The following is a 21,546-nucleotide window of genomic DNA, read 5'->3' as shown; positions in this document are numbered from 1 at the left end:
TGTGTTGAAATTTTTATAGTAGATGACTCTTAACTGAATCACCTATCACAACAAGGGTGATCTTTGGAGAGAACCATCTGTTTAAGCATTACCCTAGAATTTCCCCCCCAGGATTACTTTTGAAGCCACTCCTTTAAAAATGTAAACAGGTGGACACTCCCCACTGGCTGCAGCCTGTCCTGCAGCCTCCCAGTCTCCCGTGGCCACCTCCCCCAGGCATGGCAGGGCCTTGCCTCACTCTTGCAACAGCATGGCACAGCACGCTCAACTTCATGCTCAGCATCAAAGCTGATGGTGAGACCATTCTAAAAGGTCTCCAGTCCATTTTCCAGGAGGAAGGGATGACAGAGTCTACACAGCTGGCAAGACCATGGTTATTTAGTGACCTACATAAACAAAAATGGCAGCCTTGCCCATTTGAGCATTTACCCACATGGATTGGTGGTGTTGGACCTTCAGAGTTATGATAGTGATTCACAAGGCCAAGAAGTTGACAGTCTTTTGAACAAAGTAGAAGAATGAAAGAACTGAAGACAGTATTGGGTGGGGGAAGCGATTACCACCCATTGATTGAGGAGGGGCCGTGGACAGATACTGGCCCACAGCTAATGGTTGCCTGGTTGAGTATGACATAGATGAAGTGGTGTATGATGAAGATTCACCTTTTTTTTTTTTTTTTTAAAGATTTTATTTATTTGACAGAGAGAGACAGCGAGAGAGGGAACGCAAGCAGGGGGAGTGGGAAAGGGAGCCTGATGCGGGGCTCAATCCCAGGACCCTGAGATCATGACCTGAGCCGAAGGCAGTCGCTTAACCAACTGAGCCACCCAGGCGCCCCTGATGAAGATTCACCTTATCAGAGCATTAAAATTCTACACTGGAAGCAATTTGGGAATATTCTCACCTTGGCGGGGATGTTAATCTGGCGGGGAGTGATGTGGGTATACCCAGGCTATCATGGCAGTGGAAAAGACTATACTGGCAAAGATGCACAGATTCCAGGGGGCGGAGATGGGGACATATTATGTGAAGGTGTCAAACTGAAACCAAAGATGGTCACTGTGGTAGAGATTGACCAAATGTTGGTCGATGGATGTAAGAAATACATGCAAAAAACATGTGGTGACACCTGAGACAATCTTAAAGGAGACTGCTCTCAGGTCCTAACAGAAGACTGTATCCTAGGGCTGAAGAGAGAGTTTGCTGTTGTGATAAATGATTTGATAGCAGTTCCAATCTCTACATCTCTAGAAGATTCCACATGGGAGTTTCTCAGACTGATTCTTGACCTCTCAATGAAAGTACTGAAACAGGATGGGAAACACATGACACAGGGCAACTGTGTCAATTTGACAGAAGCCCTGTCACTCCATGAACAGCTTGGGTGCCTGTATTGTCCTGTGGGATTCTCAGAGGTCACCTCTTCTGTCACACTTGGGATTGTGGGTATTTTACAGTTTGTAAGAAAGCTGAACCTTGAAGACCAGTATCCCCTAATCATGTGTGCTGCAAATAGCCCTCCTAACCTTCATATGCTGTACATGACACTGAAATGAGTCTGGCAGTTGTGAATTCAAGTTTTCTTTAATTATTTTTAATTTAAAAAAAGCAAATGGAAAAGTATATTTTGATGAGGTAGGGTGTTACTTTTTTTAAAAGTCAGCTGAAGGATGATTAGACAGCACAAGCAAAGGCTGGTAAATGCACGGAACCCCTAGAATGTGATTTTTGTTAGTTTTTTGTGTGGGCTTTTTGTTTTTGTTTTGGCAGACTTCAAATTTGGTCGTTTGGAGGCATGAACATCATTGTTTTGTTCTGGAGGGAAATTCCTGATGGTGTTTTGTTTCCTAAAAAATTGACTTAGATACTAAAATTTGGTGCTTAAGAGAGTTAAGAAAAACCAAATAGCAATGCTTCAAATAAAATTATGAGAAAACAATGCAAACAGGTGATCAGTGTAACTATCTTCTTAAAAACAATATTTGTTGTCCATATGTAGACAGGCAGAACTAGTTTTCGGTGAAAACATCTGGAAACACCTTCTAGACACAAGATGTCAATGGCTAGTGCTAATAAAATGTGCAACAAAAAATGTCTCTCTCCCATTTCTTCTACACAAGCTTTGCTTCAGGATTAGTTCTGATTTTGACTGTGTAGAATTACTGAATTTTAGAAGAATGCACGTAAGGCTTTTGTTCCAGAATAGTCCACCTGGACCACCCACAATCATATTCTAAAATGCATGCAAAAAGGCATTTTACAGAGGCAAACACTGACTCCCAAAATGGCAAAGCAACTAGTTCAAGTTTATTCAATGAATCTGACAGCTGTCCCAGCTCATGGTCCTACATGCTGCCATCAGGCTTCAAAGCTGATCCGAGGCCGGGTGACGGTGACACACTCTGCAAGATCTGGAGGCCAGTAAAGACTTTCCTGAGAGCATTTGGGGTGAGGGGATCTAGAGCTTATATAATTTACAATTACACTTGTGTATATATGTGTGCCTATAAAGTTTTAGCTACATACAAAGGGCTTTTTTCTTTCCTTTTCCCAAACCTATGGTATGGTATGGTATGGTGTAGAACACAATGCTGTTAAGTAATTCCATACAAAGAAGTTTCCACAGCCCAAAGAGATGGGAAACACTGCATGTTATATCCCCATTGCAAACATTCTTGGTGGATCAGGAAGCGTATTTGCATATAAAGGGTTGAACAGTCCTGTAGTAAAGAAATACCTTTTTAACTCCGTAGTCTCTGAATTTGGTTATTAACCATTTTTCCCCCCTCAGTAGCTCTCAGACATTATATGAAACTAATTTTTTTTTGCCGAACACTTTTTTGGGAAAGGCTATTCTAAATGTCTATCAAGAGTATACTCTTTAAACATGGTACATTTTAATGAGATTATGTCTTAAGATAGCATAAAAACTTGTTAACAATAAACAAAACGTCCAGGATACAGCTTGTGAAAGTAAAAATTTTATTATGATTGATTTCTCAATGTATAGTTCAATATAATGCCAGTTTTTAACGGCAAAAATTTGGTTCCACTGAAACTCCATGATGCTACAGAGAGCTACTACTTTTTCCAGGAAGTAAACAGCTGGAAATAGAAAAGCACAACTTTCTAGCAGCATGGCAACTTATTAAACTGCAGACCTAACAAGCCTGCAACTTTTATACTAAAAATGGCACAAACATGAGCTGGTGACAAAAGTGAGAAATGGAGAACAAGATGTGAACACCAAAAGGAGCAGTATAGGTACTGTGAAGACAACAAAAAACCAAATATAGCTATAAGAATTTTGAAGGATAATTATAGAAAAGGGAACCAAATGTTTTACTCAAATATTTTTTAGAGCCTTTCTGTAGAGATACAAATATATATATATATTTATCCAAAAATATGTTTTATACAGATAAATGCTTCTCAATTAAAGATGGGACCAAAGCTATAGTTGTAACATAAAGCACTGTCTTTTGTAAGACTATTTATCCAACTGAATTTTCAATTTAAGATTAGTGCAGTAAATGTTTTCCAAATATAATTACCCGACTTTTTTTTATAGATATAAATCAAGTAGGCATTATTTTTAAAAAGGGTTTGCAGGTTAAACAATATTCTTCTAAGATGCTGTGCATATCGACCTTATAACAAGCCCCATTAAGAATCATTATTAATAAACATATCAAAAAGGGCTATAGTCAGATTTGCTTCTTTATAGTAAATATTTAATTTTCTGATTTCCAGTTTACAAGTGTTGAAAATGTAGAAGAAAGATTTTACTTCACAGGTACTTTTATGTTCACGTATTTTGATTCAATATATATGGCAATAAATCTCCACACATCGTAACCAAGAGTATGTTTTCTTTTTTTTAAATGGGGACGTAACATTAACAACCATTACCTATAAAATAAAGCACACAATTATTTTAGTGAATTTACAAATCTTTTTTCCCAGGTGTAAAGACTACAAAAATTCCTAAAAATTAGAGAACACTGAAAACATATTAAAGTTTGACTTCCAACTTTATAGTATTTCCATTTTACCCTGAAAGATAACTTAAAAAATATGACCTTGCTGGAACAGGCCATCTTGCTAATATAAAAAATTGGTGAGAGCAAGAAATTTTACCACTGGTATGTAGAATTTTTGTAAATAGTTATCTCTCCAAATCATTAGAAAAACGTTCAAAGGTAAAAAACAAAATAAAATATGGTGGTGGTCCCTAAACTATTTTGAAGGCAGGTAGCTTAGTCTAAGCTAAAATATTTTTCTCACTCATAGTAATCATCCTTCCCTCAAATGCCCTTTAAAAAAATGCATGAAACAGTACAACAGCAAGAATCAAAGAGCACAAACTGTATTTTCAAGGACAGAAAAAATCTCTAGTGCTGAAAGATATAGTAAAAAGCAGATTTCTTTGGGGACATTAATCAATTAGATTATAATTCATTATGAAGATTTCTCTTTTCTATTACGGGGGGAGTCCGCTCCATTTGAAGTTACTGTTCCATTTACACCATTTTCTGAAAAGAGAAAAGAATCAGTATTACTCTCTTTTATAAAGAAATGCAAATAGTATCGTATTTATACATAAAAGTACCTTCAGAAAAGAAAATTTAAAAACCCAATAAATATCTGTATGCCCTTACGTAAAACTTATTTGGCAGTAATAAACCTTTACTAGTATTTAACCAATCATAAAACCTGGTAACACGTTAAACATAATAAACTAAAAGTAGCAAAATTTTTAAAGATTTTATTTATTTGAGAGAGAGTGTGTGAGGGAGAGGGAGAGAGAATCTGAAGCAGACTCTGCCCTGAGCACTGAGCCCAACATGGGCCTTGATCCCACAACTGTGAGATCATGACCTCAGTTGAAACCCAGAGTCAGATGCTTAACCAACTGAGCCACCCAGGTGCCCCTAAAAGTAGCACATCTTAAAAAAATAACTGTCAACTGCATCTCAGTAAAAAATAAAGCAATTACTATTGAAAGCAGAAAAAAGTGACAGAGAGAAGACAGAAAACTCTAAAAAACAATGACAAGAATTTTAAAATAGTAGTCTTAAGAGCAGTACTTTTGGTAGCAATAAAGAACCTTTTCACATTTGTCTGTAAACAAAGTTCTTGGGGTTATGTTTCTTTCTAAGACATAAAGTCAGTGTTCAGGATAACTTATGTTTAGGAGTGTACTATGGCTGCCTTCTTCAAGTTATGATGGAGATATCTACTGATCGATCGATTGATCTAGAATTATTGTTAGACTAACCCTCCCTCCAAAAATATCCATAAAAGTTGGAATACAAAAATGCCTGTTTGAAGGAAAAAAAAAAAAACCTGAAGGCTGTTCTGCGTATTTCTCCCATAAGGTATGTGACAATTACTGAATGTGCACACACAAAGCAAAACTCAGAGAAATCAAGCAGCAAGCAACTCCTATGCAAGTACAAAGCTAAACAGAGAACTGCTTAGTCTCATAATGACAGCAAGAAAAAAATCTGAATCCAGAGTCTGTCAGAAAAGACAGACTGTACAAATGGTTGATGTTCTAGGAATGAGGGCAAACTAGGAATAGATCAGTTTTGACAGGATAGAATGATCTACCCATATTCAATCCAGAGCCTCTATAAACTCGTCTAGAACCTACACACATTTTTACCATAAAACGTCCAGTATTCAATTAAAAAATTGCCAGGCATCCCGGAAAGCAAGACCAAACGACTAAAAACTAAGAGAAAAAAAATGCATCAGGAATAGAGCGTTGCTCTTTTCAGCCAGCACCAAGTGATGGGCATCTGTTGGGATAACTGGCACAAGCCCTGCAACACCAGGGGCAAGAGAAAGCCCTTCCACAAGAAGCAGAAGTATGAGCTGGGATGCTCTGCCCCATACACACAGTCCCAATCTAGGGAAGCAATAAGAAGTACCCTGCCTTGAGGCTGGGTGTGAGAATTTCCCCTGGTGCTCTGAGTGTTGGAAGCACCAAAGAGGCATTATTGATACTGTCTATAAAGGATCCAACAATGAATTAGTAGTCCACACCAAGACCCTGGTGAGGAACTGTACTGTGCTCATTGACAGCACACCATCCTGACAATGGTATGATTCCCACTATGTACTACCTCTGGGCTGCAAGAAGGGGGTTAGGTTGACTCCTAAGGAGGAAGAGATTTTTTTTTTTTTTAAGATTTTATTTATTTATTTGACAGAGAGAGACACAGCGAGAGAGGGAACACAAGCAGGGGGAGTGGGAGAGGGAGAAGCAGGCTTCCCGCCAAGCGGGGAGCCCGATGCTGGGCTCGATCCCAGGACCCTGGGATCATGACCTGAGCCGAAGGCAGACACTTAACGACTGAGCCACCCAGGCGCTCCAGGAGGAAGAGATTTTAAACAAAAAAGAATCAAAGAAAATTCAGAAGAAATATAATGAAAGAAAAAAGCAAGCAACAATGAGCAGTCTTTTGGAGGAGCAGTTCTACCAGAGCAGGCCTCTTGGGTGCATTGCTTGAAGACCAGGCCAGTGTGGCTGAGCAGAGGGCTATGTGCCAAAGGGCAAGAAACTGGGGTTCTATTTGAGGAAAATCAAGGTCCAGAAAGCAAATAAATCATCCTCCCTATCTTCAACTCATGTAATAAAGATGTTTACTGTTGAAAAGAAAAGAAAAGAAAAAGAAAAGAGAAAAGAAAAGAAAAAGATCCTCAGCTGATCCACATCTGGAGCTATCAGATAGGGATATTAAAAGAACAATGAGTAATAAAAATAAATGAAAAGATGGAGAATTTCATGAGAACTAAAATCTTTAATCCTAGAACTGGAAAATACAGTAACTGAAAATATAGACTTAATAGATGAATTTAATAGCAGATTAGGCACAACAGAAGAAATCAATGAACCAGAAAAAATACTTAGATTGAAACTCAGAAAAAAAAGGGATAAAAATGCAGAAAAGCATGGATAGGGTAAAAGGGTTTAAAACATATATTGGAGTCCCAGAAAGACAGGAGAGAGAGAATGGGGCAGAAGAGTATTTGAAGAAATTATGGTCAAGAATTTCCCAAAAATGATAAAAGAAGCCAAGCCAAGATTCAGGAAGTTCTATATGACAGAGAATAGGATAAATACAAAGAAAATCATACCCAGGCACATCAGTATAATTCCAAAAACAAAGACAGTAATTATCAGACAATTAAATCCAATTATATGCTGCTGACAAGAAATGCAATTCATATTTAAGGATAAAAATCATACCCAGGCACATCAGTATAATTCCAAAAACAAAGACAATAATTATCAGACAATTAAATCCAATTATACACTGCTGACAAGAAATGCAATTTATATTTAAGGACAAAGAAAGGTTTAAAGTAGAAAAATATAGAAAAAGATACACCGTAACATTTTACCAAAAGAAAGCTGGTGTAGCTATAGTAGTAAATTCAGACATTTACTAGAGATGAGACAGATATTCAATAAAAGGAAAGGATAAATTCAACAGGAATTTATAACAAGCCTAAATTTTGATATACCTATAATACATCTTCAAAATATTTAAAGCAAAAACTGGTAAGCTACAAGGAAAAGGGGTATCTCCTGCAATAACTGACTGAACAAACAGAACTCCTACCAAATCAGTAAAGATATAGATTGAACAATACAACAAATCTGACCTGATATTCAACATAAAACCCAAGAAATTCAGAAAACACATTCTTTTGAAGTCTAAATGGAACATTTACCAAAACTGAACACATGCTGAGCCATAATGAAAGTCTCAACAAATTCCAAAGAACTGAAATCATTCAGAATATGTTCTTTAACCATAATGGAATTAAGCTAAAATCAGTAACAAAAAGAAAACTAGAAAATGCCCAAGTAGTTGTAAATTAAATGATGCATTAATAAATGATTGATCCATGGATCAAAGAAATCAGATTGGAATTATAATATCCTGAAGTGAATGATAATGAAAAAGACATATCAAAATCTGTGAAATTCAATTAAAGCATTGCTGAAAGGGAAAGTTTGCCTTTAATTCTAAGTAATTCACGAGATGGGCAGAAAATCAATGATGTAAAGATCCACCTGAAGAAGGTAAACCACAAATAACAAAACAGCAAATCAAGCCCAAAGAAAGGGAAATAGGAACAAAAATCAACGATATGACTAAGAAAATCAACAAAAAAGCCCACAAATGTTAGTTCTTGGCTAATGCGGGAAAAAAAGAGAAGAGCATAAATTACTAACATAGGAAATAAAAAATACCACTATTCTACACAAATGAATAAGAGGATATTATAATTTTACGAATGCACTTGCAAAGTTAGATGAAATGAAAAAATTCCTTGACAAACACAACTTTCCAAAAGAGACACAATAAGGAATAAAAATCTGAATAATCCTATTATCTATTAAAGAATGTAAATCTATAGGTAAATATCCTACCCTAGAAAAGATTCTAGGTTAGGTGGCCTCCCTGGTAGATTCTTCCAAACATTTAAGTAAGAAATAATGCTGACATCACACAAAAGATAAAACTGCCCAATACTTTTATTTATAAAGCCACCATAACTCTGACACTAAGATCCGATAGGAACATTACAAAAACAAAACCAGGCTAATTAGAGGCCAATCTTTTATATGAACACAGGTACAAAAATTCTAAAAAAATACTGAAAACACCAATCTACTAGAAGTGATGAATCATCAACTTGAATTTATGTCAGAAATGCAAGATTGGTTTTACATTTGAAAATAATATATATTACCAAAAAAGACACATCAATATCCTTTATGAATATAGATATAAAAATGCTCAATAAAATACTAACAAATCAAATTAAACAACATCTAAAGAGGATTATATACCATGACCAAATGAGATCTATCCCAGGAATGCATTGTTGGCTTAACATTCAAAAATCAATTAATAGTTATTGGTATCGGGCGCCTGGGTGGCTCAGTGGGTTAAGTTGTCTGCCTTCGGCTCAGGTCATGATCTCAGGGTCCTGGGATTGAGTCCCGCATCAGGCTCCCTGCTCAGCGGGGAGTCTGCTTCTGCCCTTCCCCCGCTGCCTGTGTTTTCTCACTCTGTCAAATAATACAAAATCTTTAAAAAATATAGTAATACGTGATATCAATAAAATGAAGGACAGAAACCATTTGATTTCAGTAGATGCTAAAAAAGCAAGTGACAAAATCTAACATCCTTTCATGATAAGGATACTAGTAAACCAGAAATAGAAGGGAACTTCCTTAAGCTGATAAAGGCATTTAGGAAAACCCACAGGTAACATCATACTTAATGGTAAAGGACTAGATGCTTTCCTCATAATATCAGGAACAAGATGAGGGTGTCTGCTCCCACCACTTCCGCTCAACATTGTTTTGGAGGTTCTAGGCAGGGCAATTTGGCAAGAAAATGAAATAAAAATCATCCAGATTAGACAGGAAGAAGTAAAACTATTTCCATCTGCAGATGACATGGTCCTGCATACTGAAAATGCAAAGGAATCCACACAAAAACCCCACTACTAAATACTAACCCTAAAAAGTTCAGCGATGTTGCAGGATAAAAAAATCAATATGGAAAAATCAGTAATATTTCTATATACTGGCAATAAACAATCCAAAAAAGAAATTAAGAAGACAATTCTATTTACAATATCATCAAAAAGAATAAAATACTTAGGAATAAAAAGAAGTGCAAGACTTATACATGGATAACTACAAAATTTAACTAAAAGAAATGAAAGAAGACCCAAATAAATGGAAGGACATCCATGTTCCTATTTTTCAAGGGAATCGACAGATTCAAAATCATGCATATCAAAAGCCAAGCTGCTTTTGCAGGAACTGACAAGCTGATCCTAAAATTCATATGGAAGTTCAAAGAACCCAGAATAACCAAAGTATGAAAAAGAACAAAACGGAGGACTCACATTTCCCGATTTCAAAACAAACTAGAAAGCAACAGTAATCAAGACAGTGTGGTACTGGCATAAGAATAGGCATAATGAACCATGAAAGACTATGGACTCTGAGAAACAAACTGAGGGTTTTAGAGGGGAGGGCGGTGGGGGGATGGGTTAGCCTGGTGATGGGTATTAAAGAGGGCAGGTATTGAATGGAGCACTGGGTGTTATACACAAACAATGAATCATGGAAAACTACATCAAAAACTAATGATGTAATGTATGGTGACTAACATAATAAAATTAAAAAAAAAAAAGAATAGGCATATAGATTAACAAAACAGAATTGAGAGTACAAAAATAAATTCCTACTTTTTGATCAACTGATTTCCTCTCCCCACCGAAAACAAGTTATTTATTCTGCCCTGGAAGCACTTTAGATCAACTGATTTTCAACAAGCGTATCAGGACAACACAATAGAGAAAGGTTAGTCTTTTCAACAAATGCTGCAGGGGACAACTGGATATCATATGTAAAAACAATGAATGTAAAATGGTGCAGCCACTTCGGAAATCAGTTTAGCGGTTCCTCCCGCAAATGTTAAATATACAATCACCATTTGACCTAGCCATTCCATTCTTAGGTATATACCCAAGAGAGCAAAAACAGGTGTTCAAACAAAAACTTGTACATAAATGTTTACAGCAGCATTATTCAATTAGCTAAAGAGTGGAAACAACCCAAATGCCCATCAATTAGTAAGTGGATAAACATAATCTGGTATATCCACACAATGAAATAGTACTTGGCCATAAAAAGGAATAAAGTATTCGTATTTGCTACATGTATGAACCTTAAGTATAAGCTAAGTGAAAGAAACCAGTTGCAAAAGATCACAATTTATGATTCCATTTATATGAAATGTCCAGAAAAAGCCAATCCACAGAGACAGAAAATAGGTAAGTGGCCGCCAGAGGCAGGGGGAAGGAAGGGACAGGAAATGACTCCTAGTGGGCATTGGGTTTCTTTTTGGGGAGATAAAAATGTTCTCGAATTAGTGGCTTACACACTTTGTGAATATACTTAAAAACCACTGAGCCATATACTTTTTTTTTTTTAAGATTTTATTTATTTATTTGATAGAGAGAGACATAGCGAGAGAGCAAGAACACAAGCAGGGGGAGTGGGAGAGGGAGAAGCAGGCTTCTAGCCGAGCAGGGAGCCCGATGCGGGGCTCGATCCCAGGACTCTGGGATCATGACCCAAGCCAAAGGCAGACACCCAACGACTGAGCCACCCAGGCGGCCCTGAGCCATATACTTTAAAGGGTGAACCTCATGGTATGTGATTTAGATCCCAACAAAATGGTTATTAAATAAATATCACTGAAAGAAGTTAAAGATAATCTAGGTAAATGGAAGTATATACCATATTCATGGGCTGAAATGCTCATTTCTCCCCAAAAATCTATAAATTCAATGTAATTCCAATCCAATATCCCAGCAAGAGTTTTTTTTTGGGGGGGGTGGTGGTGGAAATTGACCAAGATGTTCTAAAATTTATATGAAATGCAAAGGCCCAAGAGTTGCTGAGACAAGCTTGAACAGGACAGGGCTGGAGGACATAAACTATCAAATATGAAGACTTTTAAGGAGCAAACCAGAGTTGATATATTTTTAAAAATGGAATTCCTATGTTACAATTCTTATTATAACACCAAATACTAGTTGAAAAAAGTACAGCAATGTCAATGCATTTTCAATCAAAAGCCAGATGAAGAAAAGAGGGTATGATGCAGCCTCAAAGATGAAGGATCAAGCAATCAAAAGTTATAGAAAATGCTGTTCTACTTGGAACTAAGATGGGGAGGGGCTGTAAAGAGGTTTTGTGTTTTAAATATGAGTAAGATGCTTGAAAGCACAAACTCCCGCTTGCTGGGATAATTATTCACGACTAAAATGGCCCATATACACTGGTCTAGGAGAAAACTTGGGAGAGAGAAATTTAGTGGACAGCTTTTGGGGAATAACTGACCCCAGGGAATGAAGAAACTGTCCAATGGGTTAAGTTTTACTTTGCCTCTGATTTTGCTAAAAACAGAATAAATTTTCCTTATAGGATTTTAGGGTTGCCTGGGTGGCTCAATCAGTTGAGTGTCTGACTCTTGGCTTTGGCTCAGGTCATGATCTCAGGCTCGTGAGATCGAACCCTGCATTGGGCTCTGTGCTCAGCCCAGAGTCTGCTTGTCCCTCTCCCTCCCCCTCTGCTCCTTCCCCTGCTCATGTGCACAGCGCTCTCTCATTCTCTCTCAAATAAAATAAAAATTTTTTTAATTTTAATTAAGTTTAGAATAAGACCCCACAACATCTTTTTTAAATGTTTTCTACTTCAGCTTTTCCACTGCTTAGTGAACACAAACCTGTTCCTTTTCTAGAAGACCTGCCTTTAGTCACTGTTGGTTTCTTCTTCACAGCAGGTGCCTGAAAAGTAGAATGTTCCCTCCACCTCCGAAGCTGAAAATTAATGAACTTCCACATCATGAATGCTTGGGTAATGCAAATGGATGCCAGGACAGCAATTCTGAGGATATTAAGGTTAATAAACAAAAATCAGAGTATATCAAAGCAATGCCATTGAATGCAGTGTTCTATCTTGCACTGACAGGATTATAATCTTGGTGCTAAATTCCCACTGGTGACAAGATGATGTTAATAAACAATTATCCCATTAATAGTTAATCTCTAAATTCAAAGAAAACCCTTAGAATTTCAATTCAGACATATGCAACTGCAGCAGGTTTGAAATCAAATGAATGTGTTCCCCCCCGTATTTTACTATTTTTTTAAGATGATCTACATCATAAACGGATAATACATACTATTATAGCAGTACAAAGTGAGAAAAATGTTAAATTGGCTGTACCTTACAGCTAACACATTGAAGTTCCCAGCACTGAAATCCAGTTTCTGATTCTCTGCTCTTGCAAGGCCAAAGCCAACAGTGAGTACTGAAAGAATTAAAGTCAGAAGTCTTCCCAAAACAAATAGAACTGCCCACAGAGAAAACCTGTAAGAAAAATGTCTTAAGTCAGATTCATAAAATTACAAAGATATGAATAGATTCTAATAGGCATCAGATTCCTACTAAGTAAATGCATATTAAAACAACATTTCTTATTGTTCTGCAAGAAAAGATTCTGAAGGAAAATGTTTGGGATATGCTATATATCACACTCTTGGAAATATGTAACATAGCAGATTTAAGATTCTAGGAAGTCCAGTAAAGAAATAATTGACTTTTTGTTTAGCTGATCTTTTTTTTAATATAACTATAATTAACGATCCTCAAAACTACTGGTACACGGAACAATTTTGAAAAATGCTGGACAAAACAAAAGCTGTCCTGTTAACAGGACACCCAATTCCCACTTAAGAGGCCTAGTTTTACTTTCTTTTTTGTAACAAGTCATACTGCTCCAATTCTGTTTTCAATCCAATTTTCCCATCGAAATATTTTAATATCTTTTAGGCTATATAATCTATTATTTCTTTTCTTCTTTCCTATTTCTATTATCCCTATTATCACTTTCCTATTACTCTTCCTCCAAAAGAAAAACATGCATTAAACAAAAGGGCAATTGTAACAGAAAAATAAACCCCAAAACCTTCAAAAATTCTAAGTTCCAATGTAACATCTCTCTAGTGAGGACAAAGAGGAGACTTCATTTGAGAGAATAAAGTACCAACCTGAATTGTAAAATTGTTTCATTTTATTTAAAGCTACTACTAACAGCTTACAGAGTGATATAATTGCCCCCAGCTTGGACCTTGGCAATAGCACAATCCTTGGCAACACAGAGGTTGACTTCAATTACACAAGAAAGAGAAGGGCTTAACAACTTACCCTTTCTGATACTTTTCGTCACTAAAATAAAACAGGCGGGAAATGTGGAAAAGAAATTCAACAAAATAATGTAGCACCAGAAGAACAAGTCCTAGATGATTCAAGCTGTTAAAAAGACAAATTTAAAATGTAAAGATTATCAATTAAGACAGATTGACCCACTATTTACCCAGTCCCATTTACACATCCAAGCAAAACCCCAACTTACTTTAAAAGATAAGCTCCAGCAATGTGAAAGAGGTAAAGACCAATGTAGACAAGCTGACGAGGAATATCTTCCTGTAAATAGAGAGATGCATTATAGATTAAAACACGATGAAACATTTCGTGTACAGCATATTGTACTGTTTCATGAAAATTTTATACAGATTTCACACACACATACACACTAAATTATGATGTAAAATCTAGCTTTTCATCTTGAGTTGCAGTCACAAATGTTTGTAAAAACTGACAGTGTTAAGGGCGCCTGGGTGGCTCAGTCGTTAAGCGTCTGCCTTCGGCTCAGGTCACGATCCCAAGGTCCTGGGATGGAGCCCCGCAACGGGCTCCCTGCTCAGTGGGAAGCCTGCTTCTCCCTCTCCCACTCCCCCTGCTCGTGTTCCCTCTCTCGCTGTCTCTCTCTCTGTGTCAAATAAATAAGTAAAATCTTAAACAAAAAAACCCCACAAAAACTGACAGTGTTAAACTCAATAAACATTTGTTAATTTATGAAATGCATATACATCTCATTTCTACTCTGGTTTTTGCTGTGTTCCATGTATATATGAACATAGTTATAGTAGCCTGACATATATACAATATCAGGCTATAGTAAGCCTGGTTAGTACTTTTCATGTACAACAGCTGCTAATTGCAATTTTTTAAATGGAGGGTTGATATTAAGTGGCTGGAACTGTATTCCCCTGGAAGCTCACTAAACTCATCTCTGGCATCTAGTACAGTTGAGTTCAGGTGTCTATTGGCCCTCTACATCTCTTTCTACATTTCAGTAAAGTTACTTCTCCAAATCTTTGGAGAAAGAGTAGAGATTTTATACTTGTAGTTTTGAAACTGAAAACTCTTCTCTAGTAAGAATGGCACAAAAACCAAGTGTTAGAAAGGCAGAACATAAGACAGTTGAATAGTACTATATATGCTACTATGTTTTGGGACTCTCGGGGGAAAAAAACCCAAGACATGATACCAAGTGGACAGTCGTTCTTCCAATTGGAGAGAGAAGGATCTCAAAAAATAAGCTGTCTTAATTTTTAAACTTCCAATGAAATATTTCTTACAAAAGGAGAGAGGGAGGGGCGCCCCGGGTGGCTCAGTCGGTTAAGCGTCTGCCTTTGGCTCAGGTCATGATCTTGTGGTCCTGGGACTGAGTCTTGTGTTGGGCTCTCTGCTCGGTGGGGAGTCTGTTTCTCCCTCTCCCTCTGCCCCTCCCCTTCTCCCCCTCTCCTAGCTCATGCTCTCTCCCTCCCTCAAATAAATAAAAATCTTAAAAAAAAAAAAAGAGAGAGAGGGAGAACAGTATCAAGACTAATATGCTGAAGTTCAACCACAAGGAAACCTTTTTCTGGTCTTACAGTCATTTTAGAACAGCTCACTTGCAGTGTTATAAATGTAATTTCACATGCTATGAATAGAGGTGTCACTGTATATACATGATATAGATGTTTCTCAAAGTGTGGTTTTATATTACTGGCACTGCACAACATGATTGTGGATAGTACACAACAAAACACTTTTAACTATAATTTTAAATAAAATATTTTAAATTAAAGCAAGTGGCATGTGACTTGGTATGGGAAATACTACCATATTCTTCAGATATGTTAATCTATGCTCCAAATTTCTGAGGAGAAAAGAGAGCAGGGGGACTCTTGATACTTACAACAAAAGCTTTGCAGTTTTTTAATTGCTGATTGAACACTAAACTCTTTATAAAACTTGTGTAAATCAATGTAACTAATTGCTGGAGTAACTGCTGGAAAAACTATTTAAAAAAACTATTTTTGGGGGGGTTAAAAAAGATTTAATTTTAAAGAAGAAACACAAATTTTAAAAATACATCATTTAACAGAGAACCTAAGCTGCTTATTTTTTTCCTTTGCCAAATCTAAAAACACTTTTATAAATTACAAACTACTTTTTCAAAAGCCATTCTATTTCTCTTATCTTTTGTCCTTAAATCTCAACCTAATTAGGTAAGGTGAGGTTGAAGCTTTTCTTTTAAGATTTTATTTATTTGACAGAGAGAGAGAGTGCACAAGCAGGGGGAGCAGGCTGAGCAAGGAGCCTGATGTGGGGCTGGGATCACGACCTGAGCCAAAGGCAGCTGCTTAACCAACTGAGCCACCCAGGTGCCCCTGAAGCTTCTTTCTTAAATTCAGGTTCAACTTTGCATTTTAGCCTTGCCCTTTTTTGGTAGTCAACCAACTGAGTCAATAATGAAGAATAAAATACCATCTATCATGGGCTTCCATCTTCATAACCATCAAATGCCTAGCAATAGCTTTTTAAAAGATTTTATTTGAGAGAGAGAGAGAGAGAGAGAGCGCACTCAAGTGGGGGGAGGGGAAAGAGGGGAAGGAGAGAATCTCAAACAGACTCTGCAAGGAGCAAGGAGCCTGACATGGGGCTTGATCCCAGGACCCTTAGATCATGACCTGATCTGAAACCAAGAGTTGGACGCTTAACCCACTGAGCCACCCAGGTGACCCAAAGTTTGTTAATCTTTAAACAAACAAATAAGCAAAACCTCATTTCTGGCTCCTGTTAGAAAACATTTATTTACATAATAAAATTGTAGGATGATGTGTGAAAATGTCTTGAGAAGCCAAAACAGCTTTCTCTCAGCCACTTTTTTATTCATCTAGACACTAGATTTGAGAAGAGTGATCATTGCTCTTGGATGGCATGCTGACTCCCTAACTGGGATCTGTGATGTGGCCAGATCTGAGCTCAGATGGCCAAGTTTCACCCAGCCCCCTCCATTCCTCATTCCCCCCACCCCCAGGAAATGTGTAACCCCAGAGACCATGGTGCTGGGCAAGGCTGTTGTTGGCCTTAGACACATAAGCATCTGTGGGGCTGTCACCCCACGAGGACTAAAGAATGTCAGGAGTCTGGCTTAGAACAGGGGTGCCATTTTCTAAATGAAATCTAGATAAAATTTCTCATTTTAAAAATCATGCTATATCATCCCCATTACTTTTGTAATCTTAAAAGGATTTGGGAATGCCTTTAATATAGAGCATGCGTTTTCCGGTTCCCAACAAGCTCCATCACTCCCTGTAGTATTATATTATACTCCTCTCTGTCACTCATTTATTTTTACTTTTTCTCTGGTTAGGCTTTGAGTATACAAACATTGCTTTAGAGACACTGGTCAATTTGTATATAGCTAAAGGGAATGTTATTTAGAAAACGATTTCTTGATGCTCTGTCCTTTGGAAAGCTGTAGGAACTATTTTAAAAGCTCTTGCTTAGGGCGTCTGGGTGGTTGAGACAGTTAAGTGTCTAACTCTTGGTTTTGGCTCAGGCATAACCTCAGCATCAGGGGATTGACTCCACATGGGGCTCTGCATTCTGCTTGTCCCTCTCCCTCCCCTCTGTCCCTCCCCACCGCGGGCTCTCTCAAAAATAAAGATTAAGAAAATTCTTTTATACTTGAATGGAAAAAAGACATAATGAAAATGAGTTATTAGAAAAGCTTTATCAAAGTTCTAAGGCGCACCTGGGTGACTGAGTTAGTTATGCGTCAGACTCTTGGTTTCAGCTCAGGTCATGACCTCAGGTTTGTGGGATCAAGCCCCGCATCAGGTTCCATGCTTGGCGCAGAGTCTACTTGTCCCTCTCCCTCCCCCTGCTTGTGCACTCTCTTTCTCAAATAAAGAAAATCTTAAAAATAAAAAAAATAACTTTATCAAAGTCTCTTATTCTTAATGTTACTGTTTAAATAATTAATAAAAGAATGAAATCATGGCATGATGACTTAAAATTCTAATAGTCTTATTTTTCATGGAAAATCTAGTAAATACAGTACATTAAATCAAAATAAGTTCTAAAATTATAAATAACTTCAAGTGACATTTTCAGTTGTTATTCCAACATCTTTTTATTAAAAAGATCAGCCACATGCTTTAGTAAATTTGTTCTTATAAGAAAATGCTTTTCTTAACTACACTGTTCTTGTAAAAAAAATTGATTTCAAACTTAGTATCATAAATATGCCCAAATATAAGGCAAAGATTTTCCCCTAAACCACAGATGGAGCCATCCCATATTTAAATCTTTTCAAAACTCTTATATAGTAGGGATCAATATTGATTATTTTGAATAAGAAATACAATGTTTGGGTAAGATACACAGCCTTAAAAACCTCAATCAATGTGATTTCTAAGTGCCTAGCACTTAGAAATAGGGGGCCTATTTCTAGGGGGCCTAGCAGAGGAATCAGTGGAAGATGTTGTACTCTGGAAAAACTGAGAGGATTCAAAAAGTGGCTCTAGTGATGAATGACAGATATGAACAACAAAATTACATGTGGAAAGTGTGAATATAACTTCCATGAAGGGGGAAGGGGAAAAAGCATTATTTCCAATTTAAAAAACTTCACAGGATATACAATTATATGCATGTATAATTAAACTAAATAAACTGAATATGAGAAATAAAATATTTGGCTATTTCATTGAGACTTCTCCGAAAGCCCACATATTCAAGTTGGCTAAGAAATTACACGTGAACCTTCTTATGGGCAAAATGGAATAATGTTTATATTGAGGCATACATATTGTATGTATTTAAAATATTCTCCTTAAAAGAAACAGTTATTTGTGACTAACACACCTCTTGAACTGCTACTAACAGCAGTGTTCCTTTCTTTCTTCACTTCTCTGTAGGATCAGTTCAAAACAATCACTGTACTAGTTTCTTCCAGTAAAGAGTTCTTCCAAAAATAATTTTCATAGAGTAAATTTTAAGAAACTGTTTAACACATATGCAGCTGTTACTTTCAAATTATGTTAATTACTTGAAACAGTTACTTTCGACTGTCATATGTAGGTGTTAAAAATAGTTTCAGTTAAGTTCTAAGTTATGCAAATTATTCCATAAAAATTAGATTGCATTTCTGGAGAAATGCCATCTGGCAGGAATTGATAAGGAAAGAACTTTGAAAACTAAAATGAACAATTACTTTGAAATGTCCTTCTTTATTTACATGATCAATGACGAAGACAGATTAATAATGAAGCCCAGAGGTATTATGTCTATGGGTATACAAATATGTGCATGAAGAAAGCTTTAAATATTTGAGCCACGGTACTAAGACATCAAGAAACTATGATGTTCTCAGCAACACTGCCCAACAGAACTTTCTGCAATGATGGAAATGCTATCTCTGCTATGCAAAATGGCAGACAGTATGGCCACATGTGGCTAAATGAGTACTTGCAATAGGGCTAAGTGTGACTAAGAAAGTACATTTTGTTTTTAACTACTGTTTTTAACTGTAATTACTTTAAATGTGGCTAGTGGCTTCTGTTTTGGGCAGTGCAGCTCTAGGACATCTGTGGTTCGCACCAGGTGCTTACTGCATATGGAAGGGCTTCTGGAAATTGTGGGCCTAAGGATCTTATCTTAACACGGTTCTAAGCCAAAGGTTTTATGGATCTTCATCCTAATCCTTATAATCAACTTAACTAGAAAAACACTCCACTTGAAAAAGAAATCAACATAAAAAGAACTTTCAAGCCACAGTATATGAACTCTATTTGGTGCTGTTTTCTAATCATAGCAGACAACATCAATGATGACATACACAGAGGACACAAAACCACAGACACAAAGCAGTAGTAAGTCAGGTAGCTATACGCTGGATTAGCTACTTGCAGTACATATAGAAATGGTGTGGCTTTGGAGAAGGCAGAGATGAACTGGTGGTCATGCTACACTTCTATCCTGAAAAGCGTCTCAAAGTAAGGGAGCTTTAAATGTGGACAAATGTAAATATATATTCAACCAATAGAGAGTATAAAGAATCCCCATGTAGCCCTACCCAGCTTTAATAGTTGTTAACTCAGGACTAAACTTGTTTTGTCTGTATTCCTGTATAAGGATTTTAAAAATACTCTCTCCCTGAAAAAGGGAATATGAGTGTTTGATTAATTTAACGGTATTCCCAGAAAAAGAACTGATGTGCTGGCATCATAAAATTAGAGCATATCAGTGTGAATGAAGCCCAAGGAGAGCACAGAGGAAAAGGGAGCAGGGAGGAGGTGGTACAAACCAGCAAAACCCCTGTAGAGCACAGGTGAGTTGCTGTATTTAGTTTCAAGCAACGGGGAGGTGGTATAGGTTTGAGAGAGGAGTTAAAGAAAGGAACTAAAGTGTACTTTGAGATATCACAAAGTTTGACTTTAGAAGTACTGAGGGTAAAATAGAAAGAAGGATATTGTACTCCTCCAGTCATTATTTGTACAAATAAAACAAACAAACATCTTTCTCAGATGCTAAGAAGAATGCGCCTCCCATTTCAGGAAAAGCTTCACTGCTGAGTGAAGCTTACTTTATTTAATACTGAATTTTTTTTACTGGGCCTTAACACACAGAACTATTGGTTGCAGAATAATCTGATTAATGCTTTTGTCTCATTTGTGAAACTCCTAAGAATATCAATAATATAAAACTAATATTACATTTCAAAATTTGTTTAAATTTTATTTAAAATTACCACTAATACAGTTTTAAGACAGGAGATTAACATGTCAAATGTAAAAGAGTCCACTCTCAGTTAAAATACGACAAAAGTTTTTTTCAAGAAATATGTGAGGATATTTAGTCTTTGTGGAAAGAGGGGAGGTAGGAGAATAATGCGGGAAGAGTTGAGGTGGGAAAGAAAGAGGCGGGTTAGAGATGTGAGGAAATGTTTAATTTTAGAGTGACTTTTCAAAAAAAGGGAAAAAAAATGACAACTTTTAAAATTACAAAATCCCAGCTTACTTTTTTGGTTTTCTGGAAGTAGATTTCAGGAAAAGCATGAAACCAGTAAGCCAACTGGGCTATGTAGAAAAACTTCATTTGAAATCTGCACAAGAAAGGAAAAAAAAATACCTTTTAAAGCATGAAATTTTTAAAGAATAAAGTAAAAACAAACGCTGGAAATCAGGATGTACTAAGTAGCCACCTTCGTGTTATCATTTCAGGTCTCCCTACAGTACTCTGTGCACCTTTAACAACTCCCCAGCAGCCACTTCCCTGTCTCCCTAGAATATTCTCACCACCAGCTGATTCCTCTGGATTAAACAACAGATGCAAAGACATTACCTGCAGAACGCTGACAACCTGCACGCTGGCTGGGAGGAACCAGACCCCCTTGTTTATTAGTACATTAATACTGATTAGTATGTCATGTTAGCTACTGAAAACATAAGGAACATGACTTTGAGGGAATTACCTTGCAGACCTTTAAGGTTTCATCAGAAGGAAAGCAGGAAGGGCAAAAAGATGGACACAAAAGTGAAGGTACCTAGATAAATGATCACCTGAAACTGGTATAATCCCAACTGAAAATATCCCCTGGCTTTTTTCTTAGGGCAATATGGTAACTCTACCTGGTTGGAATACTAATAGAATCCCCAAATAAATGGAGGCAAACCATAGAAAGAGGAATACAGCATGGAAGTGTTCCCCAGGAGACAGAGCTCATCAGCCTAAAATCAATAGTC

At 36.9% G+C, this 21,546-nt stretch overlaps 1 protein-coding gene and 1 pseudogene across 1 annotated transcript in view; one reads left to right on the top strand and one right to left on the bottom strand.

Annotated features, from left to right (window-relative positions):
- The first annotated feature begins 218 nt into the window (after positions 1 to 218).
- Positions 219 to 1,464, top strand: LOC114213808 (spermine synthase pseudogene; annotated as a pseudogene).
- A 1,501-nt stretch (positions 1,465 to 2,965) lies between these two features.
- Positions 2,966 to 21,546, bottom strand: part of TRAM1 (translocation associated membrane protein 1) — a 31,426-nt gene continuing 12,845 nt past the window's right edge. Inside the window, exons 6-11 of the mRNA XM_028111058.2 lie at positions 20,822 to 20,906; positions 14,037 to 14,107; positions 13,829 to 13,933; positions 12,848 to 12,991; positions 12,345 to 12,505; positions 2,966 to 4,535 (exon numbers count right to left, since the gene is read on the bottom strand). Coding sequence (XP_027966859.1) covers positions 4,462 to 4,535; positions 12,345 to 12,505; positions 12,848 to 12,991; positions 13,829 to 13,933; positions 14,037 to 14,107; positions 20,822 to 20,906 — 640 coding nt within the window. The 3' untranslated portion in view covers positions 2,966 to 4,461. The remainder of the gene's footprint in view (positions 4,536 to 12,344; positions 12,506 to 12,847; positions 12,992 to 13,828; positions 13,934 to 14,036; positions 14,108 to 20,821; positions 20,907 to 21,546) is intronic.

This window comes from Eumetopias jubatus, unplaced genomic scaffold (assembly GCF_037043125.1).
Source record: "Eumetopias jubatus isolate StellerSeaLion01/CBP00866 unplaced genomic scaffold, mEumJub1_p1.0 scaffold_4, whole genome shotgun sequence".
Classification (NCBI taxonomy): domain Eukaryota; kingdom Metazoa; phylum Chordata; class Mammalia; order Carnivora; family Otariidae; genus Eumetopias; species Eumetopias jubatus.
This window is presented reverse-complemented; position numbering and strand designations above follow the sequence as displayed.